The sequence below is a fragment of the Balaenoptera musculus genome, chromosome 14, assembly GCF_009873245.2.
Source record: "Balaenoptera musculus isolate JJ_BM4_2016_0621 chromosome 14, mBalMus1.pri.v3, whole genome shotgun sequence".
Lineage (NCBI taxonomy): Eukaryota > Metazoa > Chordata > Mammalia > Artiodactyla > Balaenopteridae > Balaenoptera > Balaenoptera musculus.
This window is the reverse complement of record NC_045798.1, coordinates 66,849,348-66,865,540: the sequence shown is the minus strand read 5'-3', so window position 1 is coordinate 66,865,540 and position 16,193 is coordinate 66,849,348. Positions and strand designations below refer to the sequence as shown.

Sequence of the window (16,193 nt, the reverse complement as noted above, 5' to 3'; positions counted from 1 at the left end):
AGGAATGGGGCCTCAGAGAGAAAGCTGAAGCATGTTCAAGGTCAGAGCTACCCTCCCCTCTCATCACCCACCCCAGCCCCTTGGCTGATAACAGTTTATGGTGCACCTACTTCCTGAGGGATGTATTCATTCTAGTAAAAATTCATGATACAAAAGTTTTGGCAGGAGGCTGGAAATCATAGCCACTCCACAGCTCTGTTGAGGGGTGCCTGGCTGAGGTGCTCAGAGACTCCCCTAAAGTGGCAGGAACTGAGGTGAGGGGAATAGAATTTCAGAGGACTCCCAGTTCCTGAAGGGCACAGTGGATCAGGTAAGAAGAGGTCTGGGGCCTTGGGAACAAGGGTCAGTGTGGCCGGGTCAGCTCTGATCTCTGCTGCCGCTGGAGCATTTAGCCGCCCACCCCGTGGGGGGTCAGCACCAATCCAGACACCCGTGGCTTTAGTGTCACACTAGGGGGCTAGTGCATCACGGGACCTGGGAGAGCCGAGCCATTAGCTGGATAATGTACACCGAGAATTAGTTTATCAGAGTCACCGCTTATGCCTCCGTCCACGGACAGAGAGAATGGAACACAGAGTGGGGCAGCTTTGATGGGAGGAGGAGGCGAGATGAACCAGAGCAAAAGATTCCAATGGTGGGAAGCCTCCCAGGGAGTCCTGAGCAGAAAGTAGGCAGGGGAGTTGGTTAGGTGGATGGCAGGAATAAGAGGATGCTTGCTAGAGGCAAATTCACCAACTGCACAACGTTTTTGGTTTTTTTTTTTGGCTGTGCCTCATGCCTTGCGGGATCCCAGTTCCCCAGCCAGGGACTGAACCCGAGCCACAGCAGTGAAAACTCGGAATCCTAACCACTGAACCACCAAGGAACTCCCCAGCAGCACAATTTTAAAGCCATAGAGTTTAGAGCTGTATCTTCTAATCCAACCCCTCTTGTACGGCCTTGAGTCATCGGTCACAGCCATGACTAACGGCCACAACCATTAGACCAGACTAAGAACCAGACTAAGAACCAGAACTTCCCTACTCCCCCAGCAACAACTTTTCAGCCCCGTGATCCTTCTAGCACCCTCCAGCCTCCCCCAAATACTGACCCCAGTCCTCTGATTCCACGGGAGCTAGGAATACCCTCTTGAACACTGAGCATTCTTGAGGATTACATGGACCACCCGTATCAGCCATTCTGGCCAGACGTACCTTGTGTGAATAGTGCTGATCAACAATCCTCGCCAACCCGAAATCCCCAATCTTGAGCACGAGGTCCTCCGTGCTGATGAAGATGTTGGCGGGCTTCAGGTCCCTGTGCAGCACGTTGGCGGAGTGGATGTATTTGAGCCCTCGGAGCAGCTGGTACATGAAGAGCTTGGCATGCTCCTCCGTCAGCGTGCCCTGCTCCAGCAGGCGCGCCAGGTCGGTTTCCATGTACTCCTGGACGATGTAGGCCACGCTGAACTTGAACAGCTTGCCCTGCAGGTCGGCACCCTTGGACCCCAGCACCTCATACACCTTCACGATGTTGTCGTGGTCCAGGCGGCGGATGATCTTGATCTCCCGGAGTGCATGCTTCATGCTGCGGGCGTCGCTCAGGGTGATCTTCTTCACGGCCACCTTCCGGCGGGCCCTGCTGTCCACGGCTGACAGCACCAGCCCGTTGACGCCGAAACCCAGGGGTTGGAAGTCAATGAAGCGCCCACCAAGGTCATACCCATAGACGCTGGCGATGCCGTCGCCCTTCTCAGCCATCGTTGGCTCAGTGGTCAGGGGCTGCCCGTGGGACGAAGGGGCAGTCAGGAAAGGCCAAGTCCCAGCTCGTGGCTTCCCCAGCACACCTCATTCTGTCAAGCCCTGAGGCTGAGGGACGCTTTTTCTCCGGGTGATGTCACTGCCACCAGCTCCCTGGAGACAAGAGTGGCATATGTCCATACTCGCTGAGCTGCAGAAGTTGGAGGCTCAGACTGTTTCCTTAACCTGTACTGGGAAGGCTGTCCACCAACTCCTGTGTATCCTGAGCCTACCTGGAAGCTTAGAATGGCTCATGATTCTTTCAAATATAGCATCTTGGAAAGAAAAACCAGTCTCATTATCTATGTGAACGTAAAGTTTTCTATCATGATGGACCACAAAGTAGAGATGCAGAAACTCTCCCCTTTAAATCCTTTGTTAAAAGGCTCCTTCTTGCTGAAATGTGGTGCTGTTGCTGAGCTGTGTTCTTTTACTTTCGATGGTCCAAAGCTCAGTGGTAGCACAGCCTTCAGCAGCTTGGGAGCTGCTCTCTGTGTCCCGAGCAGTATGAAGAGATCCCAACAATGGATTCTAGAGGCTCGTAGGGACTTCTTTGTACCTCTGCCAGCTCTCCTTTCTACCAGCTCCTCTTAGATTCTGAAACCCAAACCAGTCTGTTGAGCATTGGTGAAGAAAGCTGGAGAAATCCAAGCACCTTTCATGAGCTCTCAACCAAGTTACACCTGAAGTCCCAGACCTGAGGGCAGCTCAGCTGCCCAGCCAGGATCCTCTGGAGGCTTCAGATGTGGGCAGCATCCTCTGTCACCCCCTCGTCCACACTACCTTGAATGAGACAGTGTTCTGCTGGACCCAGAGAGGCTGGCAGGAATGCAGCATCTTTCAGACCAAGTCTCCTTTCCTGTCAAAGAAACAATGTTGGGTAAATTTCCACACTTCAGCTTCCAGCACCTTCCCACTTGTGTGTCTTTTGTTAACCAGCCCAAGTGTTATTTGATCTGTCCAGCCAGCTGAAACACTGCTTGCTCAGGGGATTCCAGGCTTTGCACTGCCCAGCCACCCCGCCTGCTGTGTGCAGCGCTCCCCTGGAAGGGAGAGAAGATGGATTGATTTGATAAGACCATCAACTGGTGTGCCTTTTATGTAAATGCCTGTTCCCTGAAAGTTAATATGCACAAACTGTGGGTGGCAATGATCAGCTCTGACCTTTGTGAAAATCATTTGTTATGCTCTCCAGACACACACAGCAGCACTAGCTGAGCAGGGTGAGAGTAAAAAGTAACTAGTTGCAGACAGAAAATAAAGGGTCAATAATTTTGTTTTTCTACTTGGACCCCTTTTCTTCCTTCTTTTGCAAATGTCTTTGACTATTTTGAGAGAATTTGCCATGCACTGAGATTTAATTACTTTGTATCTCTTACTTCCCATGTAGGCAGCATAGCATACATACCAGATTATAAGGATATTTTATTGCCACCCTGGGATAGGGACTTTCTGCACAGCAAAGCAGGGCACAGACTTCTTATCATGACACCAGGGCTGGCATGGTGAACTGTATTCTTTTTGGTAATGGGGACCTAGCTCTTCAAAGCAATGAGTCAAATCATATACTGACTGCCCCCTGGTGGCTGCTGACTCAAATTACAGGCATAGGACCTAAGTGGGGAGAAAAAAATGGCAAAACTAGCAATGTAAATTCAGACCTCTGAAGTAAAGGCAATATCATAGCTTCTAAGGAAGTGACAGGTTTTATAAGTTTATAAAGTCCACAAACACACAGAGAACAAACACTATATCCTGTGCAAAGGACTGAATCTAGCCAGGGTTGCTTCTTAATTCCCATAATCCTGTAGGGCCCCCTGTAGGCATACTTTCACATCTGAACTCTGCAAATGATAAATGAAGCAAAACAACAGTCAACTCAATGTTCTAAAATCAAGGCGGCAAATTAGGGGACACAGATGACCTGAAATAGTAAATAACCAGATGCCCTCCAAAGACTACTAATGAAAGAAATTTACCAAGAGTCTGGAACATAGTAATTGCTCAACAGATGTTACCTGTCGTTGCTATTGTTAAAAATTCCCTTATGCTTGAATAAGATGTACCTAATATTCTGATGTTTCATCAATCTTCAGCAGTTCTACTCTGCATGTTTTTATTGGGCCCAGCAGCAAAATAATCAGAACTTAAGACTGGGAAATAATTGTAACAAGCAAGTCCTGTGGCCCTCAACTGGGGGTGGTCCTGCCTTCCTTAGCTGCTCTGACGAGGAGTCACTACAGGCCTTTAATGAGCAGGGCCAGATTTGCCAATCATCCTGCCGAGTATCACCATCAGTGAATAACTGACACCCACCCCCAAATGCCAGCATCTCCACTGAGAGGCTATGATTCTAGTCTGAGTTCTCACTTTACAGATAAGGGCACTGAAGCTCAGGGAACACCAGGTCAGTACTTATAGCATAGACAGGGTCAATAAACATTTGATGAATTGATAAATGAATACCATTCACTCTGAGGATTCCTAGCCAGTTAGAGACAGTGCTGGGACCACCCACTGAGCCTGTCTATGGCCTGTGCTGTGAAGTCCACCTGGACACCTAATTTAGGGGAACAAAAGAGCCACCTGCAGCCCCGTTTCATCTCTCCTCCAACTCCTGCTGCCCAAGTCAGGTAACAGAAACTGAACTGGAACACCTTTCACTTTCTACCCATATACTTGGCCTGATTCCCAAGGGCAGAGCAAACAGAAGAAATTATATATTGCTTTATGAGGGGAGATGCTGAAGCCTTCTTCCCTTTCCGGCTCCCAGTGGGCTGTAAACAGAGACGGGAATGAGCACCTAAGCAGGGAGATGACATCACCAGCAAGCTGAAGGCAGGATTTGTTCTAGATCAGCTGCAGTGCAGATAATCTGTGGATAATTAAGAGGGACTTTATTTATTTTTAAAACTCTTTCTTCTTCCTCTCACAGGGGGAGGAAATGTGTATGTGTGTGTGTGTGTGTGTGTGTGTGTCTCAGTGGTCTGCCCAATACGCTATCAGCAGAAACCCCGTCACCTTGGGAAGGCTCAATTCCAGCCAATCCATCATCCTCATGGCCTCTAAATACGCTTTTTTAATTCCTGTCCTGTTTCTTTGATTGCACCTTCCTGGTTCCTGAAATATCCTGCTTCTTCCCCACTTGTTGAAATCCTGTCCGTTATTCCAAATCCAGATGAAGTCTCACTTCCTCTCTGAAGTGTCCGCAGTGACATTCCTCCCTTTTCTGAACTCCAGTGTGTTTGTGTGTATATACTGTATTTGACATTTACCATATACTAATCTGGGCTGTTATTTAACTTTTTATACATGTCCATCTCTCAACTAGGCTTTAAGTTTCTCAAGCCCAGGACAAAAAGTAGTACTTAGAACATAACTGTGAATTGCAGTTACCTGAGGTGCATTTGTTATGTCTACAAAACCGTGATGCCCATCTTCCCTAGATGGTCAGCCTCCTCCCCTTTCCATCGCTGCCCCAATGCAACGTGTTCATTGCAACAGGGATCTTCACACAACAAGCCCCAACTGCTCAGACAAACCAGTATCCCTGAACTTCAGTATCATCTGCTTAGATGCTGCCTCTCTTAGCATTTCAACACGAACTAGGCAGCTCTCATCTGACCGTTTCTCTGTTCCCATTTGAGTTTACTGTTATTCATCTCTTCTCAAACCTCCTTATTTTCTAAGTTTTCCCCTATCATTCCTCTATAATTTCTACCGTAAACCCTTTGCCTTTCCCCACAGGTGGACTGATTATGAAATGTCGATTACCTAAGAAGTCTCGGATTAGGGCTCTTTTCTTGCATGATGTACCAAGAGGCGTGGGCCCATCGGCCCTGGAGAGGGGCACATCCGGCATCTGGATGTGCCCACCTGGGCAGAGGAGTGAGGATGGCAGCTCTTGGTGTGATGCAGCATCTCAGGGCAAAGCACAGTCATTCTCCATTTGGGGGTGGTGGCTCACAGCTGCTCTGAATCACAGGTGTGATTTGGAACCAGGGAGCTGGCATTCACCTTGAGAGGCGGAAAGGTCATGGGTTCAGCTGTGCTCAAATGACAGTCAGCGAGAAGAACACATGTAACTCTTCCAAGGGCAACAAGGCTCCCACAATTCCATGGTGAACATCGTAATAAACACAGGAGTAGAAATCTCTACCCCAGGACTCCTAGCAATGGTGTTTCTTTTCTCCACTGATTTCTCACCAACTTTCCATCAGTATCTTATTTGAGGCCAATTAATTATCCTCTCATGCATCCAGCCTTTTAACATGTGGAGGCAAACCAGAGATTGGTGGTGTGTGCCGATTGTCCCTTTCTGGGATTCCTGGGGCTCTAGTTTACAAAGCAGCTTTGGAGCGTCTAAATTTAGACTCACCTCCTCTGCCTGCTCTGATCCTCCCAAACCTCAGGCTGGTGGCTTTCAGCAGGAACCAAGGCCCCCAGCATTGGAGGCCTTGTCTGGAGGACATTTCCCAGATACTGCTTTCTTCCCTCTCCTGAGCACCCAAAATCTTGCAGGAAAACCTTCCCCGGCAGGGCTGATGTTTATGGTTGAACAGGCTGTACACTGCGCAATTCCAGGTGGTACCATTCATATCAGTCAAGTCTGTCTGACTTGAAGTTCCATGATCCTAATTGCTGCAGTCTATATGAATGAAGTCCCTAGACCAGAGATTGGCAATTTTTTTTCTATAAAGGGCTAGAGAATAAAAATCTTAGGCTTTGTAGGACAAACAGTCTCTGTTACAATTATTCAACCCTGCCTTTGCATCACAAAAGCAGCCACAGACAATACCCAAATGAATGTCATGGCTCTGTTTCAACAAAACGTTATTTACAAAAATAGGTGGGGGGCTGGATTGGGCCAGGGGGTAAGTTGCTCTAGACCCCTGCTCTAGATCATGTAGGAATGCCCTCTAGCTTGTTCCAAGGAGGCACTGAAGTGTGTGGTAACCAGGCCCCTTTCCGGCTCTTTCTGCACCGTCTCCTCTCTCCTGGACTCAATTCCCTACCACCAGCCCCGGTTGCCCCTCACAGTGGCACTATCCCACGCCTGCCCTCCCCGGGAGGAACCCTGGGCTTGGGATCACACCCAGGCTTAGTTCAGCTCATCTGTAGGTTTTGTGTACTCAGGACCCAGCTCTCTGCTTTCCACAAGCTACCTTCCAGCTCTGCGATTCTATGGTGCTGTTGATGGGCCTCACTCCCAAACTCCATGTGCATCTTAACAGAGCCTTTCTGGGGAACTGGTGAATATGACACTATGAAGATGGGGTAACTACACACGTGGAGGGTTCACTCTGGGCCAAGGGACTGATCAGTTGGGTCTCACAAGAACCCCATGAGGTTGATATCATTCTCCCATGAAGCCCCCAGAGGGAAATGATTTTCCCAAAGTCGCACAAGTAGCCAGTGATGAATCTGGGGTGTAAACGCGGGTCTGTCTGACTCCAAAGCCCACACTTCTCATCACTGTAGCCCATTAGCTGAGCCCAAGTAGGTGATTCCCACCAAGAACCATCTAGACCCAATGTGACTTCCCAGGACTAGTGAAGGACAAATTTGGGGGATACACACCCTGTGGTTCTTCTCAAACTAAAGCACAAGCAGCTACCCTTTCAGCCTGTGTTCAGCTCCAGTGTGGAGATCACAGTTAATGAGCCCACTTGACAAAAAGAAAAATTGAGAAATAAAACATTAAAATGAGATTAAGAGTTAAGGAAAACTAAACCAAACCAAAAAGAAAACAAAACACACAAAAAAACCCCAAACAACAACAGCAACAAAAAACCTCTGCCAAGTTCAAACAGCCATAACCCTGCCTTCCAACCAGTACCTGACCTCTTCTTTAACTGTACACCTCAGATGCCAGAGGCCCTGGTTGCAGGGACTGGCCATCCTAGAGGGTAGCTGAGCTGAGCACCCTCCCAGCTGGTCCTGTAGCTGCCACTGGTCACCTGCCCAGGAACCATTCCCACTTCCTCCAAAGGAACAGAAACCAAGTCTGGGTCAGCCATTGAGCAGCTGAGCCCAACTCAGGGTTGACTCATGGTTAGATGACGGGTCTAAACCAGGGCTTCTCAACCTCAGAATGATTGAAATTTTGTGCCAGGTCCTTGTCAGCTGCAGGGCTGTCCTGTGTACTGTAGGATGTTTAGCAGCATCCCTGGCCTCTACCCACCAGATGCACTAGTAGCATCCCCCAGGTGTGACAAGCAAAATGTCCCTCAACATTGAAAACTATCACCAGTGGAGAAGGTACAAAATTACCCCTAGTTGAGAACCACTGGTCCAAAGCAGCAGTCTCCAGCAGTATTGGCAATTGCACAGAAGAGTTATTTGTTTCATGGTGCTATATGGTACAGGGTACGGTATCGCCAAAAGTTTAGCAACCCCGGCCTTGCTCCACTGAATGCCAACAGCGCCCCCTGGTTCCTGTGACAGCCTCACACATAGCCAGAATCCTAGAGGGCAATGACATCTCCCACACGCATCCTTGTTGAGGGCCATGAATCTAAGTCAATCGTGCTAACCCAACTCCCCTTTGGCAATGGGTGGTTTAGAGGTGATCATATCAGCCAGTTCTGGACAATAAGCCTTAAAGGCACTAGAGGGGCCTCACTGAAAAAGTTTTCTTCTTCCTGTCCTTAGATGCACTTGTAGGAAGAGGTGGTGTTGGTGCCACAGCAGCCATCTTGAGACCATGTGGGGACAAGCTTGGAGACCAAGCCAGCACACCAGAGTTGGCAGATGAGCATGGGGCCTTGTAGACATCGCTGAGTAGCTGAGCCAAGCCTGGAAATGCCTGCCTCCAGCTTTCTTGCCAAGTGAGATGGTCAAGCTCTATTTTTGCTTAAGACATTTTTACTGTCTTTTTTCTTTTAACCTGAAGCTGTCACTGTCCACCCGATAGTAACCTGCTAGGTACATGGTTGGTCTAAGTGGGAAATAAAGAGATGTAGAACATATGGCTCCTGACCTCAAGGAGCTTATATTCCTATAGGGAGAGAAGGACCACATAACAATAACAGAAACAGTGCAAGAATACTCGGGGACCAACTTCATAGTTCCACTGCAAGTGCAGTAAGAGGACCAGGAAGATCAGTCAGAGAAGCCTCCTGGAGGAGGGGGAAGGCAGCTTCCAAGACGGCCACCAATGGTCCCCGCCTCCTGGCTTCAGGCTCTGTGGAATCCCCTCCCCTAAGCATGTGTGGACTTACTGACTCACTTCTAAGGAACAGAATATGGCGGAAATAATGGGATGTCACTTCTGAGATCAGGTTATGAGAAGACTGTGGCTTCCGTCCCAGGTGATAGCTCTGGGGGAAGCCAGTGGCCATGTCATGAGGCAGCCCTGAGGGGAGACCCGGGTGAGTTCTTGCAACGGGATCTTCTGAGGCCCGCTGGCCACCACGTGAGCGAGCCAGGAAGCGGATCTTCCCCAAAGTGAGCTTGAGAGGACTCCAGCCCTCTCCAGTGGCCACGGCCCCACTGAAGGCTCACAAGAGACCTTACACCACAGGCACCCAGCTAAAAGCTGTGCCCGGATTCCTGACTCACAGAAACTGTGTGACAGCAAATGCTGTTTAAGCCACTAAATGCGGGGGTATTTATTATAGACAATAGGTAACTAACAGAGAGGAGGGACGCAGAGACCTCGGCTCTTGACATGTTCAAGATGGAAAAGATGCAAAGTTGGCCTGAAATCTTGAGGCTTTGGGCAGGGGGTCCTGGGTCTTACCTGCCTTAGAGCCCATCAGATTCCAGAGCCAGACAGAACCTTGGGAAGTCAGCAGGGTTGTTGCAGGGGGTGGCGGTGGGGGAATCTTACCTCCTTTTTTTTCACTGACTTAACCCCGGGGGGTGAATCCTGTGTCTGGCACACAGTGAGGATTCCAGAAATAAATACCAGTTGACACAGGAATGGCTACGTTGTGCAGTAAGATTAGGATTATGACAAAGTATATGGGGCTTCCCTGGTGGCGCAGTGGTTGAGAGTCTGCCTGCCAATGCGGGGGACACGGGTTGGAGCCCTGGTCTGGGAGGATCCCACATGCCGCGGAGCAACTGGGCCCATGAGCCACAATTGCTGAGCCTGCGCGTCTGGAGCCTGTGCTCCGCAGCAGGAGAGGCCGCGATAATGAGAGGCCCGCACACCGCGATGAAGAGTGGCCCCCACTTGCCGCAGCTAGAGAAAGCCCTCGCACGGAAACGAAGACCCAACACAGCCATAAATAAATAAATAAATAAATAAAACCCAAAAAAGTTAAAAAAAAAAAAAAAAAGTATCTCTCTGAATGCCTTTAAAAAATAAAAAAATAAAAAAAAAAAAAAAGGATTATGACAAAGTATAACCCACATGGAAAGACAAATTTAAAAAATGTGCCCCTGAGGCACAGATCAGAAAGTTTTTGAACCCCTCCAAGGTGAGTGGGAGATAAAGCGGGGGGCTCAAGCAAGGATGCCACACAAGCCCCAGAAGAGAGGTGACCAGGAGGCGTTTCCTCACCAAGGAGAGGACTGCTAGCCCAAGGCAGTGGTCACTGCCTTACCTCTGATTTTTAGCATCGGGGCTCCCAGGAATCAGGAGAAACACTCTTCCTGGTCTTCCAGCTCTTGAAATGAAGTACCACTCCCCCGACCCAGGAGGGGAACAGGCTGGACGTGTTCATGGGCAGTAAGGTACCCGAGTCTGGAAGCCCCTTCTGTTTGTGGAAACCCACGTGCGCGGGCAGATGGCTCCTCCCCGTCTTATCACCCATGGGGCCAACTCAGGCTGCAGTGTCCCGAGCCTCTCTTGCCCCCAGGACCACTCCAACCGAGGTCCCGGGATCCCGTTCATACACCAGCCGGCAGGGCAGTAACCAACCCAGGCCCAAAGCACTTCTTGGCCTAAAACATGTACGTCTCAGGCAGGGAGCCGCTGACAGGCGCCCCAGCGTGCGTCCTCCCCTGAGATGTGCAAACTCCCTAACGCCCCTTTGAGGCAGTGAGGCCACTGGCCCTGGTTGGTTTCCCTTATACGGTTTCCTCCAGAACGTGCCGGTGGGGACGCCACCGAGTAAGAAACAGGAGGGGAACCTCTTTTATCCTCGTCTCCCTGAGGGGGGATGGGAGGAGAGCTACAGAGGGCTGGAAGGAGAAAACGAGCGGCAAGGACACCAGACTCTGGGATTACCGCCTCCCCCAAAAGCAAACTCTGGGAAGTATTCAGTTCAGTCTCTCCTCTGCCTTTTGCTCTTGAAAATTACGTCACCAGCCAGGGAGAACAAAGGCTTCCCAAGCCTCCCAACAATACTGAAATAGCACGGAGAGAAATTCCGGAGGCCTCATTTGGAGCTGTGATGCCCACATCAGTGCAGAGCTGGGGGCGGGCAGTCAGTCTGGGTCCCTGAGTGTGGGGTGTGGGTGCTGGTCGCCACGGGAACAGCACGGGGGCAGGGGCTGTACCTGCCTAGGCTTGAGGCTGGGAGTCCGACTTTCGGATCACCAGTGTGTGAGGGTGTGTTTGCGTGCCAGCATTTAAATCCTTCTGATTTGAGACAACTGCTACATTTGACCTTTGTAGACGCAAAGGGAAACTTCTCATTTTTCTTTCTTTTTTGTTTTTTTTTAAAGGAAGGAAACCTGGCATCACAGAAGATGTTGGCCTCTTTCAATATCTAAATCAGGACAGTTATGACCTAAGTGGCTAAATAAGGTGAGCCTCTTTGGGGCTTGCTTTGTTTGGACTGTATTCTAAAGGGTAGAGATCCCAGCCAGGGCCTAAGCTTCTCAAAAGCAGAGCCTGCATCTTTCATTTCTCCCACACTTGCTTTAGCCCCCACTGCAGAGTGCCCACGGGCCCCTGTGCCTTCCTGAATTCCGAGATTACTCTCTGTGAGCCCAGATTTCATGAGAAAGTCACTTCCAGGCACATGGTCCGCCTCAGCTGGCATTTATCGAGGACCTACTATGTGCTGGGCACGGTGACACACGTTCAATGATGTTTGAACTTTCACAGCACACTGCGGGGAACTATTCCCTGACATGAATGAACACTGTGCCAGTGATTTGTGCATGGTAGGCACCTGTTTCCTCCTCTTGCTTCCGTTTTGAGAGAGTGGAAGTAACTTTCTCAAGATCACACACTAGAAAGGGGTCGAGCCCGCTTCCTGATCCAGGCTTGGTTGCAACACCAGTGCATTCTGTCATCTCCCATGGGGACTTCTGTCATGGAGGGTCCCACCCCCATCCCTCTCACACCTGAGTGCTTGCTTTTGTTTTTCTAGTTTCCCCAGTTCCTTAGAGAAGAAGCATTTGCTTTCCTCCTTTAAGTCATCTTGGAAACTGGCATCGCTTCTAAAGGTCTCAGCCTCTAACCTCATAGTTTCCTTGACTCTACTCACCAGCCATACAAAATGTCTTTCAGTCCACTGAAGCTGTCATCTTCTCTCTTGCCTCTGGGCCTCCACACATGCTGTTCCCCCTCCTTTTCCTCTGGCTAATTCTTACTCATCCTTTGGGTACAAGTTTAAATGCCCCTTCATCCAGGAAGCTTTCCCTGATACTCCTTTCCCTCCCTAGACTAGCTTATCTGTCAGGTTGTGTCCTCCCCCTCCCCCTCTCATATCACTTTCTCCCTTTTTGTTTCAGCTTTAATCGCTTGTCTTCAGTGTTTGATTGGAAGCTTGGTGAGGGCAGGGACCCCTTCATGTGCATCACTCTAGCCCCAGTGCCTAATTCCTAACCTACTCAATAATAAATAATACTTGGGCAGAACAAATGCATTCTGAGAAGCCCCATGCTCCAGAGCACCATTGACAAATTCAAATTTGTGAAACTCACTTCTTTCCTCCCCGTTAGAGATGCCAACCAGATGTGAGAACTTCACAAGTCTTTTCTGACTCAAATCCTCTGTGTAGTGCAGTCCCTTTAATAAATTTCATAGAGTTCTTGACTTCTTTCACTGGCCTGCTTCTCACCCAGTTACCCAGCCCATTACCCAGCACATGTATCACACACTACTCCCTCCTAGTCTCATGGAGGCTGATCATTTACAGGGGTTGCACTCAGAGGTACAAAGAAATCATTCATAGAGCAGAAAAATGTTCCCTCTCCTGGTGATTGCATCTCCCTGTTCACAAGTGACAGAAGAAGTGGTATTTTGACAGCTCAGGTGACAGCAACAATGTCTGGCCCACATGGGACTGTCATAGCTGAGGAGGAAAGCCATAGGCTGGGAGCCAGGAGGCCTGAGTTCGAGTCCTACCACTGCCTGGGAGCTCTCTAGCAAGGAGTTTCTAATCTGTGAATTGGGAATAACCATACTTCCCCACTTACTCGTGAGAATCAGAACAGGGTGGTGATCTGAATATACTTCCAAAAGTATTTCGCACAAATTGGAAGTAAGTCACGACCACAAACCAATTATACTAAAATTAAACCACTTCCACAGTGATGTTAGCTGGGCTCTAGGGGGTCGGAACTGTTACCCTTTCTCATCCCTTCACAGTCCTCCAAGAGTGAGTGGCCTCTGCATGGGAAGAAGTGAGTATTGGTTCACTAGCTATTGCACATGCGTTTTGAGTCTTTTTTTTTTTTTTTGGCAGGGGGCAGGATGAGGGGAACTTTAGGCTAAATTATCCCTGTCTTCTCTTATGACCCAGAACACACTGAGACACCCAGCCCGGGATGGAGTGTCTAGGAATGAATCTACAATGAATCACTGCAATGGACCGGATGTTTGTATCTGCGCCCCACACACAATTCATATGTTGAAATCCTAACCCCCAATGTGACGGTATTAGGAAGTGGGGCATTTGGGAGGTGATTAGGTCATGAGGCTAGAGCCCTCATGAATGGGAGTCCTGATAAAAGGGGCCCCAGAGAGCTCTTTCACCCTGTTTGTACCATGTGAGGATACAATGAGAAGCAGCCATGTACAATCCTGAAAAGGGCTCTCACCAGAGGCCGACCGTGCTGGCCCCCTGATCGTGGACTTCCCAACCTCCAGACCATAAGAAAGAAATTTCTGTTATTTATGAGCCACTCCGTCTATGGTTTTGTTGTAGCAGCCTGAACAGACTAAGAGACTCACCAAGGGGCTAACCAAGTCCATCACGGTGAGGCCATTTGCTCTCACTTATTAACTTCCATGTATCCACCGCCCTCTCCTCTGCTCTCCTTGTGAGCACCTCCTTCACTGAAAGCTTATTAGACCCCAAGAGTCAGAACCCCATGCCACAGAGATAACATTGTAGGAACCTGACCCATTGGAGGGGAAACGTGCTGATGGGGTGCTTGTTCTTCATTTTCCTCCTCACTCTAGCAGGAGAGATACTAGGGAGTGTCACTGGCCTCTTAGGAACAATGAACTCCCACAAGCCTGTGAGGGACTCCACATGCAAATAAGCCTCTTACGCTCGATGGTCAGGGCCATCAAACCCCACCGGACATGGAAGGGGGAGGGAAGGAAGTGATCAGCCTTCCGACGGATCATGAGCTCCCTGGAGAAGAAGACAGATGGCTCCAGTGCCTGGGAGGGGAGTGGAGGAAGGTTGGGAGAGAAAGCAATGGAAGCAAGAGAGCAAGAGGAAGCAGGGAGGTGGGCAGGGGACGGACGAACCCCCCCCTCCCCGACCCTGGGGTTCTTAGCTGAATGAGGCGAAGACCAGGAGCCCTGATGGTGACACCGGGTTTCCCGCCAGCTGGCGTGCATGTTCTTAGCTGATTTTGACTTCATCCGGAGAAAGGTGACCATCCCGGGTGCCAGATCAGTGCCAGGTCAGTTCATACTAACTGCTCCCACCGCTGCCAGATGAGGACACTGAGACCCAGAAAAAGGAAATAACTCTTCTAAGGTCACTCGGAGAGGCGGGAACCCGGCTTTGTAGAGCGCCCAGGCTGCCGTTTTGGGGCGCAGGCCCTTCCAGGTGTTTCTTGGGCCCCACAAGGGATGACCTTATGGATCGCCAGGACTGCCTCCATCAGTGAGGAAGGGGGTCCTGACCCAGCTACCAAAGAGCCGTGCATGGCAAGGACTGGCTGTCCGGGAAGGAGCAGCCCCCTCTCCTCCTCAGATAATTAAGTGATCATTCTGTATCAGGGAAAAAGAGTCCCATACGGACCATGTGGCAGCAGCTGTCAACCTTCCAAACTGGAATCCTCTCCTGTCACTAAGAGCAGAGCTGGGAGCTAGGCTGCGCCGGGGGGTGGAGAAAGGAGGGGATGGTCACTTGGGCCCGGTCCCCACTGAGGATGTGTAGGGCTGGTGCCCAGCACGGTGCCCGGCCTCTGTAGGGACGGAGCCAGTGTTTGCTTCATCAGGAAAGCTCCAATTCCATTTTAGACCGAGGAGAGCTGAGCCCCCAGAGGCCAGGAGCAAGAGACGCCTCTGTCTGTTCACGTGCAACCAAGACAATGAACGAATCGCAGGGATGTGGTCAGTCTCACGCCTAAAGGCACTCGGGAGAAAGCGAGCACTCAGAATCCCGATGAAACAGGCGAGGTGGGGCGCAAGTCGGAGGAGCAGGGTTGAAAAGGAGGAACTAGGGAGAGAAAGAGGAGGCAGCCAGGGAGGAGGAATGAGGAGAGAGAAGGAAGGGTAACAGGAAGAAAGAGGGAGCCCGCCCCCACTCCCAGAGGCCGCTCCTGCCTCCTTAGTGGGTCGCTGGGCTGTTGTTAGCACTTGGCACACACAGACCGTCCTCGCAGCTCAGGAGCCTTAGACACACACATCAATAAAGTCCTCATTGCAGAAGATGCTGGAACCTTGACAGGAGCAGCAGCATGACCAACACAATGCAGCGCGTTACCTTGACAAACATAATGGTGCCAGCAGCCACCAACTCCACAGCTCTCCCAGATACAGGGAGTCCTGGGCAGGAACTGGATTTTACCTGCTCAGTGTCATTAGCTGGAAACCTGGATCAGGCTGGCACCGAGGCCAACACAGTGTAAGTATTTGGGTGGGACAGTGACGCAGTGAAGCATTCCTTCACCTCTCCCATTCTCTGCAGACTCCAGATAAACGAACCTTGGGATTTAATGAGTTCTGAAAAACCAGCACAAAGCAGGCTCTGTGTCCTTGTTATGCTGGAGTTCTCAGGTGCCAGGAACAAGAGCAAAGCCGACGGGTACGGGCAGGGGGCTGCCTGGGGAAGGGCTCAGCCACTCCCAGGCTTAAAGGTAGATCCAGCCTCCAAGCCACCCTTTGGGAGGAAGGCTACTGGGTAGACATTGCCCTCAATATCTACCAATGCTATAGGGCCAGGGCAAATTAGGGCTCAAAGGAGTAGGTAAGGCAGTTGACTGGGTGGGCATTGTGGACAGAGCTGCCTTCCAGAACATGAGGGAGGAGGTAAGGCCAGACAGTAGGAAGGGGTGGCTGGAAGGAGCTGCCCCCTCCAGCACTGGTCCCCTCTCACTCGG

The 16,193-nt window shown here is 50.3% G+C and overlaps 1 protein-coding gene across 2 annotated transcripts in view; it reads right to left on the bottom strand.

The window, feature by feature from the left end:
* MAPK4 (mitogen-activated protein kinase 4) overlaps positions 1-16,193 on the bottom strand; it is a 181,469-nt gene that overhangs the window by 74,948 nt on the left and 90,328 nt on the right. Inside the window, exons 2-3 of one of the 2 annotated variants that reach the window (XM_036823954.1) lie at positions 5,553-5,795; positions 1,194-2,637 (exon numbers count right to left, since the gene is read on the bottom strand). In XM_036823954.1, coding sequence (XP_036679849.1) covers positions 1,194-1,739 — 546 coding nt within the window. In that variant the 5' untranslated portion in view covers positions 1,740-2,637; positions 5,553-5,795. The remainder of the gene's footprint in view (positions 1-1,193; positions 2,638-5,552; positions 5,796-16,193) is intronic. The other variant, XM_036823955.1, reaches the window with a different exon arrangement.